This window comes from Pipistrellus kuhlii, unplaced genomic scaffold (assembly GCF_014108245.1).
Source record: "Pipistrellus kuhlii isolate mPipKuh1 unplaced genomic scaffold, mPipKuh1.p scaffold_m20_p_13, whole genome shotgun sequence".
NCBI lineage: Eukaryota > Metazoa > Chordata > Mammalia > Chiroptera > Vespertilionidae > Pipistrellus > Pipistrellus kuhlii.
The window spans coordinates 21,554,460-21,577,476 of NW_023425438.1; the positions used below are offsets into that span (position 1 = coordinate 21,554,460).

Below are 23,017 nucleotides of genomic sequence, written 5' to 3' on the forward strand. Positions count from 1 at the left end.
GAGAACAGATACCACGAGCCTCCCCTCTCTCCTGGCCCAACTGCCCTCAAATCTGAAGGTGAACTGATATTCAGCTTTATTCTTAGCCTTTTTTTTGTTTTCCCCCACAGATTGAGAAAATAAAGGTTCTTCAGAGGTCGTGTGAACAGTCCCAAACTGACCAGACCAGACTGGACCACCCATCCTGGTTTAGTTGGCTCCTTGCCCACACAGGGCCGCCCCGCCCCCCCTCCGTTCCCGCCTTGGCGCCGCCCCTCCAGACCACACGGCCCAATCAGTGACTCTGCCTCTCCTCCCCGCCTCGATGCCTGCACGTCCTTACGTAGCCACGCAGGCCACGTGCACCCGAGGACGTTCAAAGTGCGGGGAGGACGACGTTCAGAGCACACAGCGTGCTGCGCGGGCGCTGGTGGCGAGGCGTTGCAGCCGCCGTCATGGCCTGTGTCAACTCCGTGGTAAGGAGGACAGCCTGGCCCCTGGGCCTGCGCTCCCGGTGCAGAGGGTGCCGGGGCCTGGGTTTATGGCGGTCGAGCGCTGCGCACCCTTTTCCTTCCTGGCTTCCAGACCCTCACCCTTAGGGGCTCCTGCTGTTCTCCTTGTGGGAGGATGGGAGGAGGGCCAGTAGCTCTGCCGGAAGTGGGGCCTGGCTCCCACCGGAAGAGCAAGTGCCCCTTCTGACCTCCTCCCCAAACTGAGGGTGTCTAGAATGAATGAGACCTTTAGAAGGTGGTGAGATACGGAACTGCCCTTAACCCTCCCAGTGTCCTGTGTTTAAACATTTCCCGAGTTCAGTGGCCTTCCGGTTGTAATTCTGAAGTTCGGTTATAGTTGATCTATCAATATATATTGGATATATTACCTGCTATTTTATTTACACAAAATCACAGGTAATATATTTCATGTTAGTTACCCGCTATATTTTCAGTTTTCCCTCACCTTCCTCCCCCCTCCCTAACTTGTAGCTTCTGCTTAACTGTACAACCAGATCTCTTTGAGGGGTTCCTAAGCCTCAGAATGAGGACTGACAGTGGAAGTGGCACTCGTGAGACCCTCTGTCAATCTTAAAAACCCGAATTAAAGAGGGGGGGGGGGGCGGGGGAAAGCAAGGACTCACTTTCATTTTCAATGCATCTCAACACAACTCATATTTGCTGAAAGGCAATGTGCTTGTCCAGATCTGTTATTTGATGAGTTCCATGTATACATGTGCAGCATGAAAAAGTCAATTTTTAGAGAAATATTATTTTAATGTGTATCCATTTCCTGATATTAATGAGTTTTAAGATAATATAAAATACTTATGTCCTAATAGAAGCTTACCATGTATGCCATTTTATCTGATGATGTACTCCAAGGAGAGAGAGAGTGAGTGCCAGTGTGTGTGTTTTAAATAGAGAAGAGATTAAGGTAGATTTTCTGCAGTATACAAAATTTTAGTAAAGGTAACAGATAGGAAAAGAATATAAAATCTAACTGTAGTCCTAGAAAAGAAAGAAAGAATGTTTAAGGCCCACTTTGCTTTTGAAAAACTGTGTTCTAATGGGCTATTTTTGATGGCTGCTATTTTTGAGGGCAGATTTTAAAGATGTTTTTAGCCCTAGGAGGTTTTTTCCCCCCCTTCAGCTTTAAATGTGCTCACACTAGCTGGGACTAACATTGAAGTATGCCTTTTATCAGGGTAAACTGTTTAAGGAGAAGCATTTAATCTAGGGCACTTAATCTTAATGGATATGCTTGTGAATAACATTATTTAAAGATAACTGATTGGCCTATTCATAAGTTTAGCCTGGATCTTTAGAAGCATTAGTTTAAAACCTGGCTGCTCTTGGCATGAGTGGGAGTATTTCCTGGATAGTCTGAAAAAGCAATGCTAGAATGCCACAATTTCCATTTTGGTTTATTAAGCAATTTCAAACAACTCAACTAAATTTCTGTTTTGCCATTTCTTATTAGTGGGACTTTTCACTAGGTCAGTCTTCTGATTATACTTAGTATTGCCATTTACATTGGGGTGAGAGTAGAGCACAATTTACGTAGATTTGTAGGACCAAGTTTGTTTCACAGGACTGTTTTTCTATTGATAATGGCCAGTGTTTAATCTGGATAGAAATGTTTTTAATATTATTGTTATGGCATGTGTTTTTTTTTTTTTTGTTTTTTGTTTTTTTTTAGGAAGTATTTTATTTTATTTATTTAATTAATTAATTTATTTTTATGTTTGACATTTCTTTTTTAAATTAAATTATTATCTGTGTACATATTTTAATATTGCCCTCCCCCCTCCCTCCCTCCCCAGAGTTTTGTGTCCATTGGTTGTACTTATATGCATGTATACAAGTTCTTCGGTTGATCTCTTATCTCCCCCAGATCTCGCTACCCCCCCAACCCCCGCTGTAATTTGACAGTCTGCTTGTTGCTTTACTGTTTCTATATCTTTTGGTTCATCAGTTTATAATGTTCTTTATTATCCATAAATGAGTGAGGTCATGTGGTATTTAGGAAGTATTTGAGTGTTGCTTAGTCTCTGCAATATGCAGATTGTGGAAAGGTAAGGTTCTTTCATTTCTTGGTTTCTGTTAGGCAATCCATTTTGGTGCAGTTATATTTTTACTTGACAATGGTTCAGAATATTTTTTTTGGCTTATGTGTATTTTGTAAGTGGGTCAGGCTTTGTTTACTCTATTGTAAGTGCTTGTTCCAATCTTACGGCTTATTAGGAGTTTACTTGCATTTATGGAAAAAATATAGTGAATTCTAAAAGAAGCTCCTTTGGCCTCTTTGAAAAAAAGGTAAATTAAAGACAGGTTCATTTCCACCAATTTTAAATTAAATTCCCCTTTGAAAAGGAGTAGGGAGATTAAATACACAAAAGCCAGGTAACATAACAGTAACCATACATCTTGATGAGATTACCTATATACTAGAGGCCCAGCACAACGAAATTCATGCACTGGGCAGGGGTGTGTGGGGGGATGGTCCCCTCAGCCCGGCCTGCACCCCCTCGCAGTCCAGGAGCCCTTGGGAGATGTCCAACTATGGGGAGCGGGCCTAAGCAGTCAGTGGGACATGTGAAGCGCTGCCCTGGAGGTGGGAGCACTGCGCTCCCCAGCTGTGAGCCAGGCTTCTGGCTGAATGGTGCATTGACCACCAGAAGGAAGTTCCTGCGTTGAGTGTCTGCCCCCTGGTGGTCAGTGCGCGTCACAGCGACTGGTCATTCCACTGTTCAGTCTATTTGCATATTAGCCTTTTATTATATAGGACTAGAGTCTCAGTACATGAATTCGTGCACAGGTGGGGTCCCTCAGCCTGGCCAGTGATCAGGGCTGATTGGGGGTGTCTCACCCAGTCTTCATATGGGCCAACTGTGGAAGGTTGGCTGGCTGGTCCCAATTGAGGCCAGCCGGCCAGGGGGAGGGACCACAGGAGATTGGCCAGCTGTGGAAGGTTTGCTGTGGGACTGCACTGACCACTGGGGAGGGGGAAAGTTCCTGCATTGAGCCTCTGCTCCTTTATAGCTACTGGCCAGCCATCCGGTCATCCGGTTGTAATGGATGTTTAGGCTTTTCTATGTGTAGGTATAAAAGTCTAAGCAACCGGACGATGGGCCAGTAGCTATGACACGCACTGACCACCATGGGGAAGATACTTAATGCAGGAGCTGCCCCTTGGTGGTCAGTGTGGTCCCACGCTGCTCAGCTGGCAGATGGGTGCTAGATGCCGGACTCACGGCTGATGAGTGCAGCTGCAGTCGTGTAAGCCTCTCCTGTGGACACTCCCACTGCACACCTGAGCGGAGGGGGTGGCAGGTGCAGCGGGCCAGGATGAGGGGGAGTGCCACGGTGCCTAGCCCGGGCTCAGGCTCCTCCCCGGCTGCTTGCTGCTTCGTGCACTGCTTCATACTGTGCGAGATTGATGCGTACAGTGGTCTGGAGCCCCATGAACTGGTGTGTAAGGCTGGGCTGTAGTGGCGCAGAGGTCCATTGATCTCCGCAAGCCAGGCCGAGGGACCCCACTGGTGTATGAAGCTGTGCACTGGGCCTCTAGTTATCTCATATTTTATTTAGTCTTCTAACTCAGCCTTGTAGATACAGGCTGAGGCTATAGGTCTGAATGTAACACAATATGGCAAGCTATTCTATTCATACTGGAGGTGGATGCATTTAGTTAAAATTCACATGGTGGTTTGTCATTAAACTCTAAGCTTAGGACGTGTACCCTGCATGTCTTTCTGGAATACATTCAAACTTGAAAATTTAAGACTTTAACAATTGCTTTTGTGTAGCCTAAACTCTACAGATCTGTAATTGAAGATGTGATTGAAGGAGTACGGGATCTATTTGCTGAAGAAGGTATAGAGGAACATGTCTTAAAAGACTTAAAGCAGGTTTGTCAATACAAGTTTCTTTGTCTTGTTTTTCAGCTTATAAAACTGATAATTATAGTCTAAATCCCTTAATTATAGTTTAATACTTACCCATTCATTGTGCCATCAGCTGACATCTTAATTTTTAAAAAGTAAAAATAAATAAGCATTATAATGTTTTATTTTATTTAAAAGCAAATATATGTATATTTTTATCTGCAGCTCTGGGAAACAAAGATTTTGCAGTCTAAAGCAACAGAAGACTTCTTCAGAAATAGCGTCCATTCACCACTGTTCACCCTTCAGCTGCCACACAGCTTCCACCAAACTTTGCAATCATCAACAGGTTGGATACAGTTAGTAAATTAGTACCATTTGGATCTTCAGACCAAATTCTCATTTGGTGGTGGTTTTGAATTAGACAGGGTAATGTTCTTAAGGTGAGAGGGCTCAGACCTCAAAATCATTACCATTAAGTGGACACAGTTACCCCATATAACTGTTGACAAATAATCAGATTGTTCAACTAATATTTTAAAATATTAAAAGTCCACAAAGGTGACAAAGTGTTCCTTGAGAGGAACAAGTTATATAATTTGTGGCTATTGGGAGTATACTTTGGTTATTTCAAAGAATTTGGTGAGTTCTGGTCAAGGAATAATCCAGACACCTTTGCTGAAGAAGCAGAGGGAAAGATGGGTGCTTGCATACTTGTGCATTCTTTCTCTTGGTTTCTGTATATATTATGCAGCTTGGTTTCTGTACTATACATCTGTTAATGTATTAAAAGAAAAATGGAGAATTGACAAGAATATGGAGGTTATTCAGGCTACCTCACTTTTTTTGATATATTGTATATAGTGATGGCTAGAAATTGACCCTACGCATCTAATCTTTATTCTTTGACTTATTAAATCTAGATCTCTGCTTTTAAGAGAAATATGTGTCCATATGTATATCAAACTGGAAAAGACTAGCTAATGGGAGAGAAAACTATAGTGTTATATCTTTCTAGCCTTTATTCCTTCTTTTCTTCTCTGATTTTTACAAATATTTTATGCTACCCTAATGTGTGTGTGTTTCTAGCCATCTTTGCATATATATCCAAAACAGTGATGTAGCTTGAATAATCTCCATATTTTTATTAACGTTCCATTTTGTGTGTGTGTGTGTGTGTGTCTGTGTTGTCTGTGTAGACATACATGTGTGTAAACATGTACACATTCATATATATATACATGTATATGTTTATACAACCACACAGATGCAACTATACACAAAAATAGGTTTTATAGAGTTTAGCTGAAATTCAGTAGATTAATGTTTGTAAGAGGTGATTATGGATTAGATTTTTAATAATAACTGGATTGTTTATTGCACACTAGGGAACATTCACATGAAAATCATATGGGCCAAGGTGAAGAGAAAAATAGTAAGGAGGCTAATACCTCATTTACAAAATGAGACAATTTAAGTGTGGCAACAATTACAATTTATTAAAAAAATGAAGTAAGTTACCAATAGATAGAAAATTACCAAACACAAATTTTATCTAATGCTATGTTTATAAAGTATAACTCTGCTCTATAAGAATTAGCCATGTCAGTTTTAATTATTTAGTTGACCCATCGAAACATTTTCTATCAGGGTTAGATTTTTGATGGTTTTTAGCTTTCCTATTTTATTAAGACATCCCTTTATTTTTCTATTTAAATAACATCTCTTTGAATTTTTCCTTTATTAAAGAACTTCAGAGATTTTTTACTTAGGAGTGGCTTGGAGGATGGCAAGTGTGAAAGGAGTAAAATACTTGACTGTCTTTTATCAAAAGCATAGTTCACACTTCTCAGGTTCTTTGTCCTTCAATATTGCAATGCTTGATTTTGCCACAAGATGGTAATATTCACAGTGATTTAAACCACAAAGCAGTCTTGAAACTAATATATTTAGTTGGCTTTCACTCAGCACTTTTATTCTCTGTTTTAGAAGTTAGAATAATAGAAACAATTACATTTAAATAAGACAGTTTTCTCATTTCTTCTATATCATTTATAATCAAGTAGTTTATAAGGTGTGTGTGTGTATATATATATATATATATATATATATATATATATATATATATCTCCTTTAAAAATGCATTTTGGGCTTTTTTTCCTTCTTCATTTTTAGGTATCCTAAAAATAAGATTCTTAAAGAAAATAGCCTTATAAAATTCATGTACTTCTTAATTATATCTTTCCAATGTATACCTTTAAAAGCTTGATTAAAATAACAAACTAATTTCTACAATCTTTTTTATCTCTTGATAAGTTCAGATTAATTCTACAATACAATAAATCTTTGCCTTTGTCCCACCCTTTTAAACTTATTTGTCCTATTTAGTTTCTGACTGTATTGTCCATTTACTATTTAAGAAATTCTTGTATCTTCAGTTGTCAACTTTTTTGGGGCGTCTCAGGATTCCTTTATACTGTTAAAAATTGAGGCCCTTAAAGAGCTCTTTTAAAAAGAAATCTTTACTCAAGGATATGTTTATTGATGAAAGAGAGAGAGAGAGAGAGAGAGAGAGAGAGAGAGAGAGAGAGAGCGAGCGAGCACGCGCGTGCGCGCGCGAGAAAGAAACATTAACGTGAGAGACAAACATCCATCCTACTGGGAATCGAACCTACAACCTTAGTATGTGACCTGAACAGGAGTTGAACATGCAACCTTTCTGGTGTATGGGATGCTGCTCCAAAGAACTGAGTCACCCGGCCAGGACTCAAAGAGCTTTCTTTTATACGGGTTTTAAGTATCCACTTATCATATTAGAAATTAAAGCTGAGAAATTTAAAAATTATTGGTTTATTAATTTAAAAATGACTATGTTAACATAAAAACATATTTGTTAAAATGAGTTAAAATATATTTGTTGAAACTATTTTTTCAGAACAAAAATATTTAATGAGAAGAGTGACATTGTATTACTTTTCTGCAAATTTTGCTGTCTAGCTTAATAAAAGACTGGATTCTCTTATCAATTTTTAGTTCAATCTGCTGTGCTATGTGTTTTTAGCTAAAGTATATGAAGAAAATCTATCCTCCCATTGATAGATAATTTGAGAAGAAAGAATATTTTAATAGTATTTTCAGATAATTTAATATTACACTAAAAATCAACAAGTGGTAGTTTCCGAGAGGTAGTGCAAGGTGGAATCTGAAACCATTAAATGGATTTTTTGTAATGTTAAAGTTCGTTGGTAGATCTTGCACTTGGAATGACTCTTTAATCATGTGTAATTTTGTAACATATTTGGTTATTTGGAAAATACTGAGTCACTGAGTTGTGCAGTTGACACATCATTTATTAAATAAGATTTAAAATAAATTATGTGCATTAATATCACCACATATCCTATTAGAAAAATATTATAAAGCTATCAAGCCCACTGTGGTGTATATAAAGTTTCCAAATTTCGATATTTTGCTTGAAAATGTGAATGTTATTATTACCAAACAAATATTACCAGTTTGTTTTCCTTGAAGTAGTGGGCATACTTAGTTCATTTTCAAAAAAATGTCTGCCAAATACCTAAATCTGAATAACCATAGGTTCTGTAAGTTTTTTTCACTTTTTAATCCTCACTCAAGGATACAATTTTATTGATTTTTAGAGAGAAATGGGATTCCTTTAGTAACCTCACAACAGCAGGTGTAAACTAGGACTGTTCTGGGCAAATTGGGACATATAGTCACCTAATCTATTTCTAAGGCAGTTTATATCAGATTATTATATGATCTTTTTCATGAAACCATTAGTCATTGAGGGAGGAAATAAAAGAACAGGAATAGAGAGAGGTTTGTGGTGGCTTTCATTTTTAAGTATTAAAACTCTTAAAGTTCAAGTATAAACTCTTATGTCCAATAGTTCTTGAATTTAGATCTGGTGAAAATTTTAGCAATGCTGTTGGTTCTTGAAATAATTTTAGTTAGAATATTCAGTTTGGTTAACATATGGAGACATCTATATATTAATGAGTAGTTACAAAGAGGAAATTGACTAGTCTTTGCAACTGTTGATCACCTGACTTGGTTACTAATCATTTGGAATGATTCAAGGTAGGACTAGGAATTGTAAAATTATTGTCTTAATGTAGCAATGACTTTTTGGTGTACCAAGAAAAATACACTTATAAATGTGAATATTGTTGTGCCATATTGTCTTTTTACATAAATTTCTTAAATTATATTTGTGGATTGAATTCTTTCTAAAAGCACATTCTTTGTGCTTTTAGAAAGAATTTTTATTTTTAAATAAAGAAATTTAATATTTTAAAATATATACATAAAGACCAAAATTCTGACACTTTGTTTAACTAAAAACATGTATTCAGTTAAAACTTAATTGGTTATCCAAACCATTTTGAATATTTTGAAAAATGTGTTGCAGGAACGTAGATTTATACATTATATATATATATATATATATACACACACACACATACATATACACACACACACACACACACACATATATATATAATTTATGAACATGCATAAATGATGCATGTAACTTGTGAATTTAGTATCAAACTTAAGTAGGAGCTGCATGAAACTTTACTATAAAATTCTGTTTGTTTATACTTTTATTCTGATGACTATAAAGAAACTCTTAAAACTCGTATAGCTCTGTTTGATTTATATAACTATAGAGAATTACCCTTTAGGATTTATTGCAAGGTCTTTAAAAGAAGAATATTGTTGCTATTTTTCCTTAAGAAATTCATTTAATTGCTTCAGACAATGTGTTAACAGATTTTTGTTTCCTCTCAGGCTATGGTTTAAGCTGTACCAGCTTAAGCTTTGCTCACTTCAGCTAATTAAGACTAATACCATTGTTTTCCTGCCTCCACAATTCTTCCTAATTTAGCTTTTTTAAAAGAATGCCTGTTAATAATCGAAGTCATAGATGAACAGAAGATAAAAATAATTTTGTGCTTCATTAACCATCAATCTATGCAACCTCACTTCTGTTGTCTTAATGTGGGAAGAATGGATTAAAGGATATTTGCTCTTCTGAGCTTTTTGTTGTATATTTTAGTGTCAGAAATAGATCTTGGGACAATTTTCCTTTATGTACTATGTGAGAAAGGCCATATATGTTTAATACCTTTGTGCTACATTAACACTCTGATTTTTATTAAAGAAAAGGCAAAATGATAGTCTTAATAGTCATATTCATGTAGGTAAAATGAACCTTGAGGTAAGGCTTAAGGTTATATTGATCAACTGAGATCCTTCTACTGACATTGCTATTTGTTTTTTAGACTGATATTTAAAATGATTACATTTACAGCCATTTGGCCAACTTTTTAGATATATTATAAATAATAAAGGGATAGTTAGCATAGAAAATTGGTAGAAAATAAAGATATGAAATTGCAGCTTTATTGCAGCTTAGGTTGAGTTGGTATTTCCCCAAGAAGAATTTGTTCTTAAATGTTTTTTAAGCAGTCAACCTGTTTTATGCAAAGATTTCAGGAGACATGGTATTCATTTATTTCTACACCTATGTAGCTGTGCTTGTCTTACTTGGCTAAAGTACTCTACATTTTTAAAAATAAAATGAATGAATTGAAAGCTCTTTTGAACCTATAGAATTTAGGGTAATTGGTGTTGGGTTATGTATTTTTGCTCAATAGTACAATCTTTGGAGATAATGCACTTTAACAAATATTACATTTTCTCCCCTGTGAAATGTTGTAATGGAGATTTAGTGCTACACTGACTTACTAAAGATAATCTAGGTATATATTGTGGCTTTCTATAATACAGTATACTTTATTAAAATGAAAATTTTCTCTTGGTATTTAAAATAGGTTAGTTGTAAAGTCCTTTAATTTGTTGGGAAAAATATAGTTAAATACTTTTACCTCTTTTGGGGTAAGGAAGTTTAGAATTCACCATGGTCAAACATGTTAGTAATGGAAACCAGTTTTAAAAATAAGCTATACTTAGGAATTTTATTCATTTGGTAAATTTTAATGAATTGTATAATTATTTCATTTTCTATGCAGCTTCATTAGTTATTCCTGCTGGTAGAACTCTTCCTGGTCTTACCACAGCAGAACTGGTATGTAGCTTATTTAAGATATATTTTAAAAGATATGCCCCACATTTAGTGAATGGTAGCAGAAGACTACCATTAGATATAATTCCTAATTCTCCATGTGAGTAGGAAAGGATGGGGAGACAGAAAAAAATTTCTTTAACAAAAATGTTGCAAAAACTCAGGAATTTCAGAATTGACATTTTCTTATCAACTTTTTCTATCTTCCAGAGAAGTTATTAGCATCTACCAAGACTACACCTTCAAGATTATAATATTTCTGAAGTTATATTGTACGGAGTTTTAATACACAGTATAACAGTGGTTCTCAACCTTTCTAATGCCGCTACCCTTTCATACAGTTCCTCATGTTGTGGTGACCCCCAACCATAAAATTATTTTTGTTGCTACTTCATAACTGTAATTTTGCTACTGTTAAATGAATCATAATGTAAATATCTGTATTTTCCGATGGTCTTAGGCAGGCGTCTTCAAACTCCGCAGAGGAGTCTGACCCGGCCCGCCAGGTTTTTTGGGCAGTGAGCGCAGCCGAGATGTTACAGTAGGAATTAGTAGTTCATATAGTCCGGCCCTCCAGCTCTCTGAGGGACCGTGATCTGGCCCCCACTTTAAAAAGTTTGAGGACGCCTGGTTAGGTGACCCTGCTAGTGGTTCTCAACATGTGGGTTGTGACCCACAGGTTGAGAACTGCTGTTACAGAGCCTAAGATATTTACATTACGATTCATTAACAATAGCAAAATTACAGTTATGAAGTAGCACGAAAATAATTTTATCGTTGGGGCTCACCACAACATGAGGAACTGTATTAAAGGATTGCGGCATTAGAAAGATGGATTGTAAATAGATAATTTGATACGGTACTTTTTCTGATTTTTTTTCTCCTCAGAGTTGAGCCAAATCATAGTTAGTCCCTTGATTTAATTGGAGCATTTTGGTCATTTTTTTGCTTTTAAATAGAAGATAAAGTATAGATTCCTCACACATATGATTTGAGAAAGAAAATAAAATTAAACATGTACAGAAAATTGAGTAGTTTTCGATGGGGAAAAATAGCATGCTTTGTCTTCTACCTTTTTTCCATGGTACTGATGGATATGTAATCTAGTAACTATTTTCATTGTCTTCCAGCCCATCAGCTACTTTTCTAGGGTTGACGGTTTAGTGGGCTATTTATTTCCATTTCCTCATAAAAAATAATAACTATATTGCTTTCAGGATATTTAATAAGAATGATGCTGCTTTTGATAGGAGACTAATGAAGAAATGTCTCTGCCTTTGAAATTAATAGACATAACTTTTCTCCTGATTAAAGAAAAAATATTCTTAAAAATAAAAGCAAATTTATAAAGTAAAAAGTGAAATAACCATGCAGTGTTATACCCCAAATATAACTGTTTTAATTGATTGATGTATACCCATCTAGACTTTTTTCATGAAAGTTATATTAATTTTCAGGGTAAAAGTTGGATCATTCTCTGTATTATTTCTGTAATTTATTTTTTTAAAATTTAGTAATATAGAGCTATTTTTTTTCAATGCTAGTTAAATATTGATTAGTCTTAGTGGGTACATTGCAGTATAATTAACCAATCTTGTTGATGAACATTTAAATTATGTTTAGTTTTGTTTTAACATAACATCCCATTGTTATACCTGTAGATATATCTTTGTGTATTTGTGTGATAATCAGGTAATCCGGATCCTGGAAATAGAATTTCTAGGTCAAAGATCATGCATAGTTTATATTGGAATGTTGCAGTTTTGGTATATATTGCAAAATTGTTCTCCAAAAGAATTATATACACTCATACAAGCAGTGGTCTGAGAGAATTTATTTGTTTGTTTGTTATTGCATCCTTTCTAACATTGAGTGTTACTAATAGGTCTTATAAATTATTGCAAATCTGATAGGCAAAAATGTTTGTCTTTTGATTAAATTTTAAACCATAAACCATAAAGCTTATTTCAAAATAAAACTTATACACTATTGTATCATCCACTTTAAAGTATAATTAGTGATCAACTTATAGACTAAAGGACTGTAAACAACTATGGTTCTTATATTTGACATCTTGAAGGTCAGTGGCCCAAATAAGGCTTTGCAGTGGGCAAGTTTTATACCAGTTCTCAGACTGTTAAAACTTAATGGATTTATTGCTAATAGCCATAGACAGAATTATTTTTATTTATAATGAAATTATTTGAATCAGATATAAAAAGCTGTTTTTTAAAAAAGAGCTAAGATGTAATGTTAAGCGCAGTCAAACTGTTGTCCTGAATCAGATTTTTTGACCATCTATGAGATCAGGAAAAAAAGATACAAGTAAAGCTCTTTTGTAGCTTTTTAATATAAATTTCTCATTTCTAGAGCACCGCAAACTCCAGTGCAAGCTTTGCTTTTCCTGGTTATCCTATTCATGTACCAGCAGGTGTGACGCTACAGACTGCATCTGGTAAGAGAATAGTCTAAAATGTTTTATTTTTAGCATTTGTATTGACTTCTGGATGGTAATATTGATGATTAAACTTCATACCAGAAATTATAAGAAATTTTAATAAAACTTGCTTTAAGTTTAATGATTAATGATGGTTATTATTATGGAGGCAATCTGCTATGAAAGACACTGTACTAAGCCTGTCCTGTATTTCATTCTCAATTCTCTTTCCCAGCATTGTATAAGATACTTTATATATGTTTTCCCTAACTCAAGTCAGTTATCTAAATTTTGATGAATACAAAATAATATATCTGGCCCCAGCTGGATGGCTCAGTTGGTTGGAGTATCATCCTGTACACCAAAAAGATTGCAGGTTCAATTCCCTGTCAGGACATATATATATAGGTTGTGGGTTTGATCCCAGATCAGGCCTTGAGGCAAATGACTGCGGTTCCTCCCCCCCTCTTCCCTCCCTCCCTTCCCCTTCTCCCTCCCTTTTTCTTTCTCTAAAATAAATAAACATATTCTCAAATGAGAATTAAAATAAAAAAACAAACATATCTGTGTCTCTGTTAGGTCTAATCAAGAAAAACTAAAGATTATATTGAGCAACATTTGTCTCCTTCTTATTGGAGATTGTATAGCATAATAGAATATCCAAAATGTTCAACTAATTCTTAACTTGAAAGAGAATTTTATCTATTCTTTGGGTTGTTGTAAAGTTCAAGCAAAATACCTAACACAATGCTCAAAAAATAAATTTCATCCTTTTAGTTTTAAAGGAGAGGAGAAATTTGATAACTTTTGAAATTAATAAACTCTTTTTTGGTAGCCTTTTCTTAAAATTGTTATATGGTATCTATATCTTAAATATATGAAACATATTCTCCATGATTATGTTCATTAAAATCCCAAATTTGAGTTGGTAACTCTGTAATTTATCAAACAATGGGAGAGGTTTATGGAGTAAATATTGTGGTCTATAAGTATTTCAAAATGTGCTATATAAGCAATAGTGGCAAGAGGCTAGAGTTAAGCAAGACATATTTAATTTTTAAAAATGAGCAATACATATTTATTCTAGAAAATACAAAAAAGAAAAGCTCCTAGAGATAACCACTGTTAACATATTGATATATTTCCTCCCAGGCTGTTGTACATGCTGTATTTTGAAGGAAATTAGAATCCTATTATTCTTATACTTTTGATATCTCCTTTTTAAGGTTACCTTTATAAAGTCAATGTACCAATTACGGTGACACAGACTTCTGGAAGAGCAAATATTCTTCAGCATCCAATTCAGCAAGTATTTCAGCAGCTTGGGCAGCCTTCAATAATACAGACCAGTGTTCCACAAATGAATCCATGTTCTCTTCAAGCATCTATAGAAAAATCACAGAAAATGGAAACTGTGTTCCAGCAACCCACAATTCTTCATTATGAGACAGTGGGTAGGAAGCATTTAGAAAATGCCACCAGTGATATACTTGTACTTCCTGGAAATGAGCATAAAATGGTGTCTGAAGCTTTGCTGAGTCAGCCAGCGGGCTCTCAGTATGTCAGTCTCCCTGGTGTTGGAGCTCCTCCACTAGTCTCCCAAAGAGCTGCCCATGTGGAGCCTTTGCTCAGTGTTTCCGCTAGCGGGACTCAAAACCTGCATGGCGGGCCCATCGCCTCAAGCCCTCAGGGGGCTCCGCACCAGCACTCGTCTGATGGTCAGCTTCCTTTTCTTAAAAACAGGATGTTGGGATGTGATTCTGTGAAGCAGCCGAGAAATAAAGAGGAGCCCAGCAGCCTGCCTGTCCCAGAGAAGGTATTAGGGGATAAGCAATGGCCAGTGATTAGACATTTTGAGTTTTTTAAGATATAATGTTCTTTAGAAGTATGTATGCTTTGTTTTTTTCTTTAGAAAATTGTTTTTATTTTTTATTTTTTTTCTATAACTATTAGTTTTTAAGGTATTCATGCTCCTGCTCAGAATTTCTAAACGTTTGATTTCAATTAATAAATTAGAATATTTCTTTAAAGAAAATGCATTTTTAAAAAATATATATTTTATTGATTTTTTTATAGAGAGGAAGAGAGAGGGATAGTCAGAAACATTGATGAGAGAGAATCATCGATCAGCTGCCTCTTGCACACCCCTACTGGGGATGTGCCCGCAACCAAGTACATGCCCTTGACTGGAATCGAACCCGGGACCTTTCAGTCCGCAGGCCGATGCTTTATCCGCTGAACCAAACCGGTTTTGGCAGAAAATGCATTGTTTTAAGATAATCAGTTTTACCTCTCTTTTAACATGGTAAGAATTGTTTTTGTCTGCAGATAAAAGACCAAGAAATCTGTCCTAGTAATTAAACAAATATTGTATTTTGGGGAAATTCATTGTCATACTTAATATACAAAAGAGGTCCAAAGTATTTTTTTCTTTGTTCTACTTAATTTTCTTAAACTCCTGTGTGAAAATTTTCTCCACATGAGGACTTATCTTTTAGTAGATATTTTGTTCCTCTCTTCTTGCTAAAATACTAGTTAACATAATTTCTTTTTGAATTTAAACCACTGAAAAATAGTTTCTAATTTGCTTTCCATATTGAAAATAGGTTTTGATTATCTTCAAGGAATTCATAGTGATGACAGAATGATTCATGGGGAATTTTGGATGGTAAAATAAAAAAGATCTTGTCTTTTTACAAATGTGAAATATGTCATAGATAACTCCAATTTCCAATTTTTTAGTGACATATGACAAATAGTTAAAGGTTTCTGTTTCTAGCTATTGGTTTCGTGGTCCTCTGGAAGTGCTGTACAAGCCTGTACAAGTTAAGTGCCACCTGAACATTTTCACAGGTAGAAGGAGAAGGCTGTAGCATATATTGGGTCGGCAACTAAGTAATTGCGGATTTTTTTAAAAAATTTTTTTCATGGAACTAAATAACTTTATTCTGTAATGTATTGCCCATTTTGATCAATGACCTTTTGCCATCTTTCAGGCAGCATCATAATCCCACGTTCAAAAAACTTCTGGTTTTTATTAGCAAAAAACTGAATCAGGTACGATTTGACATCATCATCATTATTGAAATTTTTACCATTCAAGGAGTTTTGTAAAGATCGAAACAAAAAGTAATCAGATGGTGTAAGGTCAGGACTATATGGTGGATGTGGCAAAACATCCCAACCAAGCTTCATTAATTTTTGCCGAGTGACCAAAGATGTGTGTGGCCTTGCATTGTCATGATGGAATACAACACCTTTTCGATTTGTCAATTCGGGCCGCTTTTCTTCAACTGCATTGTTTAATTTCGTTAGTTGTTCAATGTAGACATCAGAATTGATCGTTCGGTTGGGTGGTAAGAGTTCAAAGTAGACAATTCCTTTGTAATCCCACCAAACTGATAACAAAACCTTCTTTTGATGAATATCAGCTTTTGATGTTGTTTGAGTTGGTTCACCTGGCCTGCTCCACGATCTTTTCCTCTTGATATTGTTGTAAACAACCCATTTTTCATCGCCAGTTATCAGTCGTTTTAAAAATGGATCATTTTCATTACGTTTCTTTAGCAAATAGCAGCTGCTAATGCGTTGCGTTAACTGTGATTCTTTCAGTTTGTGAGGAACCCATGTATCGAGTTTTCGAACATAGCCAAGTTGTTTTAAGTGATTTTCAATGCATGTATGTGATACATGAAGCTTCTCTGCAATCTCACGTGTTGTTCTGTGACAGTCCGAATTGATTATTGCTTTGATTAGGGCGTCATCAACTTCAACTGGACGACCATAGCGTTTTTCATCTTTGAGTGAAAAATCACCAGAACGAAATTTGGCAAACCAATTTTGACACTGCTGTTCTTTTAAGGCTTCATCACCATAAACAGCACATAACTTTTTATGAGCTTGCGATGCGTTTTTCCCTTTGCGGAAATAAAAAAGCAAAATATGACGAAAATGTTCCTTTTGATTTTCCATTTTTCAACGAACGCCAAACGAAAAATACAAAACAGATCAAAAAACTTTTTTTACTGATTAACAGCTGAATAGCCAACTATCAAATAACAAAATGTGTTTTACATTTGTACTACGTCTACAAACCTAAAAATTCAACTGAAGCCATATATGTGTGAAACCCGCAATTACTTAGGTGCCGACCCAATAGTAAAGGATAACCAACAAAGAAAATGACTCTAAGAAACTATTGGACCTGTTTTAGGATGTTTCAGATGTTCAATGAAGCCTGTTCAAAAATTTTTAGCAAGTCTGTTTCTAATTTAATTTTTGCATAAACTATTAAGATTAAAGTGTTTTTAAAGTATTTCTTATTATATTTTTCAAATACTATACAAAAATTAAGAAATATAAGCTAAACGCATAATTATGAAGCAGTATTTGTTTTCATCACTTACGATTTTTAGAGGCATTTTTCTCCTGGACTCTATATGAACTTTGCAGTTTTCTGGTGTGATGATTCAAGGACTTAGTCTACTGTTACTTATTAGATATCACCTTGTACTTTGTTCTGATATGGGGAAGTAGATTAGTTAAGGGAGCTTAATCAGGGATTGTTTAGGGGATAGTGGTTGAGAACTTAAGCTTTGGAGTCATGATAGGTTGAAATTCCAAATTCACTACTTTTATCTTTTTGGACTGGGTATAAAACCAGCCTCACTCTTAGAATTATCAGAGATGATGTATATAGAGTTTTTAATAGCTTCTGGTACCATAATAAGCTTTATCGTAGTGCTATTGTACTTTTCTACTAGAGGCCCAGTGCATGAAGTTTGTGCACTGGAGGGGTGTCCTTCAGCTGACCTACACCCTCTTGCATTCCAGGAGCCCTTGAAGGGATGTCCGACTGCCGGCGTAGGCCCACTCCCCTGAGGGAATGGGCCTAAGTTAGCAGCCGGACATTTTTAGCGCTGCCCCAGAGGTGGGAGAGGCTCCAGCCACCACTCCTGCATTCGCCGTTCAGGAGCCCAGCTTTTGGCTGAGCAGCGCTCCCCCTGTGGGAGTGCACTGACCACCAGGGGGCAGATGCTCAACACATTGAGCATCTACCTCCTGGTGGTCAGTGCATGCCATAGTGATCAGTCGTTTCACCATTTGATTTACATATTAGCCTTTTATTATATAGGATGGGCATGTGGTATATTGGGTAACTTTTCATATAACTTGTTGGTTAGTATTAAAATAGATCTGTATTTAAAACACAGTCCAGGGAGAATCCAAGATGGCTGCACAGGTAAACACCTAGCTGCAGCCGCACACAACAATTTCAATAAAATACAACTAAAATATAAAATGGACATTACCCAGAACTACAGGAAAGTTGACTGACTGGAAATTCTACAACGAGAAGCAAGGAGAAAACCAGAAGGAAGCGCGGAGGAGCTGTAAAAGCCTAAGGTATGGAGACATGCGACGTGAGCGGAGAGGATGGAGCCGGAGAGGAAGGGCGGGGTGGCTGAGTGCCTGGCTGGCGTTCCCTAGCCGGAAGGAGATAAAAGCTCCGACTGTGCTGGGCCCCAGTTCCGACTGCTCTGAACCCCAGGTCTAGGCCAGACCCTGGAGACCCAGGCTCATCCATAGGGAGCTGGGTTGTAAGGCGGAACCCCAGGGGAGCGGCGAAAGGAGGTCCCGGAGGAGCGCACATTGCGCGCAGAGAAGGGATGGTTGGCTGTGCCGTGGGATTGCCCTGGCAGGAAGGAGACCGGGGTTCCAGACTGCTCTGAACACCACCTCCAATCCCACTTCCAACTGAACTGAACCCCAGTTCCGGGCTTATTGGGGGAGAGCCTAGACTGGTAGCAGGCGAAAATTGAGGGCACCTTTCTCTCAGAGGCTCTTGCAACGAGTACTGAAGGACCCTGAGACTCAGGAGCCGCATAGGGCGGGGCTGACAGAAGCCAAAGCTGTAGGCTCCACCCTGAAACCTCGCCCCATCAGGGAAGCTACAAAAATGCCGAGATAAAATAGATGACGAAAGAAATGGAGGACAAAAAGCGACTGGATATAGAGTTCAAATCTATGCTTATAAGGTTTTTCAAGAATTTCCTAGAAAAGATCGATAAGACCTATGAGGATATGAAAAGGGATCAACTAGAATTAATAAGGATTCAAGAGAAATGACAAGGGATCAACAAGAAATAAAGAATACATTGTCTGAAATAAAAAATATTATACAGAGTCCTAAAAACAGAATGGAAGATCGCAAGAATCAAGTCAAAGAGTTGGAACATAAAGAGCCAGAAGATACTCCTCCTTAGAAGCAAGAAGGCAAGAGAATCCAGAAAATTGAAGATAATGTAAGAAACCTCTGGGACAACTTCAAGCGAACCAACATCAGAATTATGGGGGTCCCAGAAGATGAGAGAAAGCAAGATATTGAAAACATACTGAAAGAAATAGTGACAGAAAACTTCCCCCACCTGGTGAAAGAATTAGACTTACAAGTCCAGGAAGTGTACAGAACTCCAAACAAAAGGAATCCAAAGAGGACCACACCAAGACAAATCATAATTAAAATTCCAAGAGCAGCCGAAACTGGTTTGGCTCAGTGGTAGAGCGTCGGTCTGTGGATTGAAAGGTCCCAGGTTCGATTCCGGTCAAGGGCATGTAGTACCTTGGTTGCGGGCATTTCCCCAGTAGGGGGTGTGCAAGAGGCAGCTGATTGATGACTCTCATCAATGTTTCTAACTCTCCCTTCCTCTCTGTAAAAAATCAATAAAATATATTTAAAAAAAAATTCCAAGAGCAAAAGACAGAGAATATTAAAAGCAGCAAGAGCAAAGAAGGTAGTAATCTATAAAGGAGCACCTATACGATTGTCAGCTGACTTCTCAACAGAAACCATGCAGGCCAGACGGGAATGGCAAGAAATATTCAAGGTGATGAATAGTAAGAACCTACAGCCAAAGATAATCTATCCAGCAAAGCTATCACTCAGAATCGAAGGTCAGATAAAGAGCTTCACTAATAAAAAAAAGCTAAAGGAGTTCATCACCACCAAATCAGAATTATATGAATTGTTGAAGGGGGTTCTTTCGGAAGAGAAAGTAAATAAAGATAAAAATTATGAACAACAAATATGTAACTATCAACAAGTGAATCTAAAAACCAAGGAAATTAAAAAAAAAATCTGATGAACAATATTAACTTGAATATAATAGAATCAGAGGTATGGAAGGGGAGTGAACTGACGATTCTTGGGGAAAAGGGGAGAGGGGGTTGTGGGAAGAGAATGAACATAAACTGTGCTCCTATGGATGAGGACAATGGGGGTGGGGAAAGGGCAGAGGGTGGGGTGGGAACCTGGTGGAGGAGAGCAATGGGGCGGGGGAAGGAAGGAACATTTGTAATAATATGAACAATAAAAATTTATTAAATAAAAATGCATGTTACTGATCCACTATTAAACACTTCAGAAAGAATAGTGAACTCCGTAACCGGTTTGGCTCAGTGGATAGAGCATTGGCCTGCAGACAGAAGGGTCCCAGGTTCGATTTCAGTCAAGGGCATGTACCTTGATTGTGGGCACATCCTCAGTAGGGGGGTATACAAGAGGCAGCTGATCGATGTTTCTCTCTCATCGATGTAAAAAACAAAACAAAACACAAAACAATAAAATATATTAAAAAAACACAGTCCAAACATTCAAAATATTTACTTTATCAATTTTTAAAATTTATTGTTGGCTATCTTTAAAATAGTTTTTAATCTGGTGAAGTTTATGCTAATATAATTTTCAAAAAATGTATGAATAGCTTTTCTTTTTTATATAAGTAGCTTTTTAGAAATTATTATTGGAAGATAAAATTATCTATAATTGTTTACTTTCTTGTGTAGACTGCCAGAGATCTTAAGTTTCTATGTAAATTTAACATTCATACTGTTTCATACATATATTCCCAACAATTTTTGATGAGCTTCTATTTTAAAATCTACGTTATTACTATGTTTTTTTCCTCAGTGTAGGACTTGTTTTCTAATCTTATAATGCTATGGAGAACTATGGAGCTATAATACCATCAAACTTAGGTCTTTATTAGAACTCCAAAAAGTAGGATTAGGAGAGAAATGGGAGTGTATCTTCTTTAATTTCTTTTTATCTCTTGCATTCCCTTCCCAAACCATTCTCACCAGGAATCAAACTGCGACTTTTTGGTTCATAGGTTGGTGCTCAATTACTGAGCAACACTGGCTGAGCTACTTACCATAATATTTTAAGGTTCTTCCATGTTGCAGCCTATGTCAGAATTTAATTCATTTTTAAGGTGTAATCATGTAAAAATTTTAACATTTTGATAACTTTAAAAACTAAATATTTTTGGAATCTGTTCCCTTTTCATACTTACTACCATTGCCCTAATTGCTTCTTATTTGGGTTAACATAGTAGTTTCCTAATTTATTAGCCTACAGTCTTTGCTGTTTCTCACTCTATTCTTCCAAGTCCATCTATCCTAGAGGTTAAAGCATTAGGCTTCAGAGATAAGAATTACTTTGAATTCATCTTCTGTCCCTCAATGGCTATGTGACTTGGATCAGTTACTGTTTCCTCACATGTAAAATAAAGATAATAGTATATACCATAGAGTTGTAGTGGTGGAAGGATTACATGAGATATAATCAATGTAAAGTTGATTATATCTCAGTAGCATGCTGCTTAGCACATGGTAAGTGCTCAGTGACTATTAGGTATTAATTTCTGTTCTTTATGGCTACCAGACATTTATCCATAGTGCAGCTTCTTATCAAAGCTCCTTAATGTGGCATGAACGGACTTCCATGTTCTTTCTCAGCTAGAATTTGTTATTTACTCTTTATTTATGCCTACTACTTTACTAAGTGAATCTCTGTTTTGACCTCTTTGTTTCCTGCTCCTCTTTTTGCTTTTGTTATCCTCTGCTTGTATTTTCTTCCCACCATCCTCTGGTTAATTCCTACTGACCCATTTATTACCTTTTTCAGAAATCTTACTTTCATATCTACTCCTTTCCCTTCATTATCTGGGAATGCCTTAATTTCTCAATTATTTTTGCAGGATAGTTTTGCCAGGTATAGAATTCCCAGTTGACAGTCTTTTCTTTCAGCACTTTAAACATATCTATCATCCATTGCCTTCTGGCATTGAGAGTTTTATCTGATGAATATGAGTGTTATTTTATTGAAAATCTCTTGAATGTGATGAGTTGCTTTTCTCTTGCTGCTTTAAATAGTATTATTTTGTTTTATTATTTTTCTTCTCATGTTATTTATTTATTTATATACCTTTAAAGTAGTTTATCTTTATTGTTGAAATACAGATAACCCCCTTTTCCCCCCATTGTCTCCCTTCACCATCCCCAGGCCTTCTCTGCCCTATTATCTGTGTCCATGGGTTATGCATATGTGCATATGAGTTCTATAGTTAATCTCTTCCTGTCCCTCTTCCCATCTTTAAAAATATTTTATTGATTTTTTTACAGAGAGGAAGAGAGAGGGATAAAGAGTTAGAAGCATCGATGAGGGAGAAACATCGATCGGCTGCCTCTTGCACACCCCTTACTGGGGATGTGCCCACAACCAAGGTACATGCCCCTGACCGGAGTCGAACCTGGGACCTTTCAGTCCACAATCCGATGCTCTATCCACTGAGCCAAACCGGTTTCGGCTCCTCCCATCTTTAAATTTAAATTTCCAATTGTTATTGTTATTATACAGACATAAAATTAAGTTTTGTAAATTGACTTATATCAGTCTGAATGTTTATTTCCTTCTCCATTCACATGTTGAAATCCTAACTCCCAAAGATATTAGTAAGTAGAAGGTGAAGCCTTTGGGAGGTTATGAGCATGGAGTCCTCATGAATGGGATTAGTTACTTTTTAAAAGACACCATACAGCCCTGGTGGTTTTGCTCAGTGGATAGAGCATCGGCTTGAAGACTGAAGGTCCCAGGTTTGATTCTGGTCAGGAGCACATGCCCAAGTTGTGGGTCATATCCCCAGTAGGGGGCATCCAGGAGGCATGAGTAAATGATCCTCTCTCATCATTCATATTTCTATCTCTCCTCCCTTTCTCTCTGAAATTATATGTATATACTAGGGGCCTGGTGCACGAAATTTGT

The 23,017-nt window shown here is 36.6% G+C and overlaps 1 protein-coding gene across 1 annotated transcript in view; it reads left to right on the forward strand.

Moving 5' to 3' along the window:
* The first annotated feature begins 242 nt into the window (after positions 1–242).
* The window catches only part of GTF2A1L (general transcription factor IIA subunit 1 like), a 34,230-nt gene continuing 11,455 nt past the window's right edge, over positions 243–23,017 (forward strand). The window contains exons 1-6 of the mRNA XM_036435269.2: positions 243–455; positions 4,283–4,384; positions 4,586–4,709; positions 10,423–10,478; positions 12,846–12,930; positions 14,139–14,728. Coding sequence (XP_036291162.1) covers positions 435–455; positions 4,283–4,384; positions 4,586–4,709; positions 10,423–10,478; positions 12,846–12,930; positions 14,139–14,728 — 978 coding nt within the window. The 5' untranslated portion in view covers positions 243–434. The remainder of the gene's footprint in view (positions 456–4,282; positions 4,385–4,585; positions 4,710–10,422; positions 10,479–12,845; positions 12,931–14,138; positions 14,729–23,017) is intronic.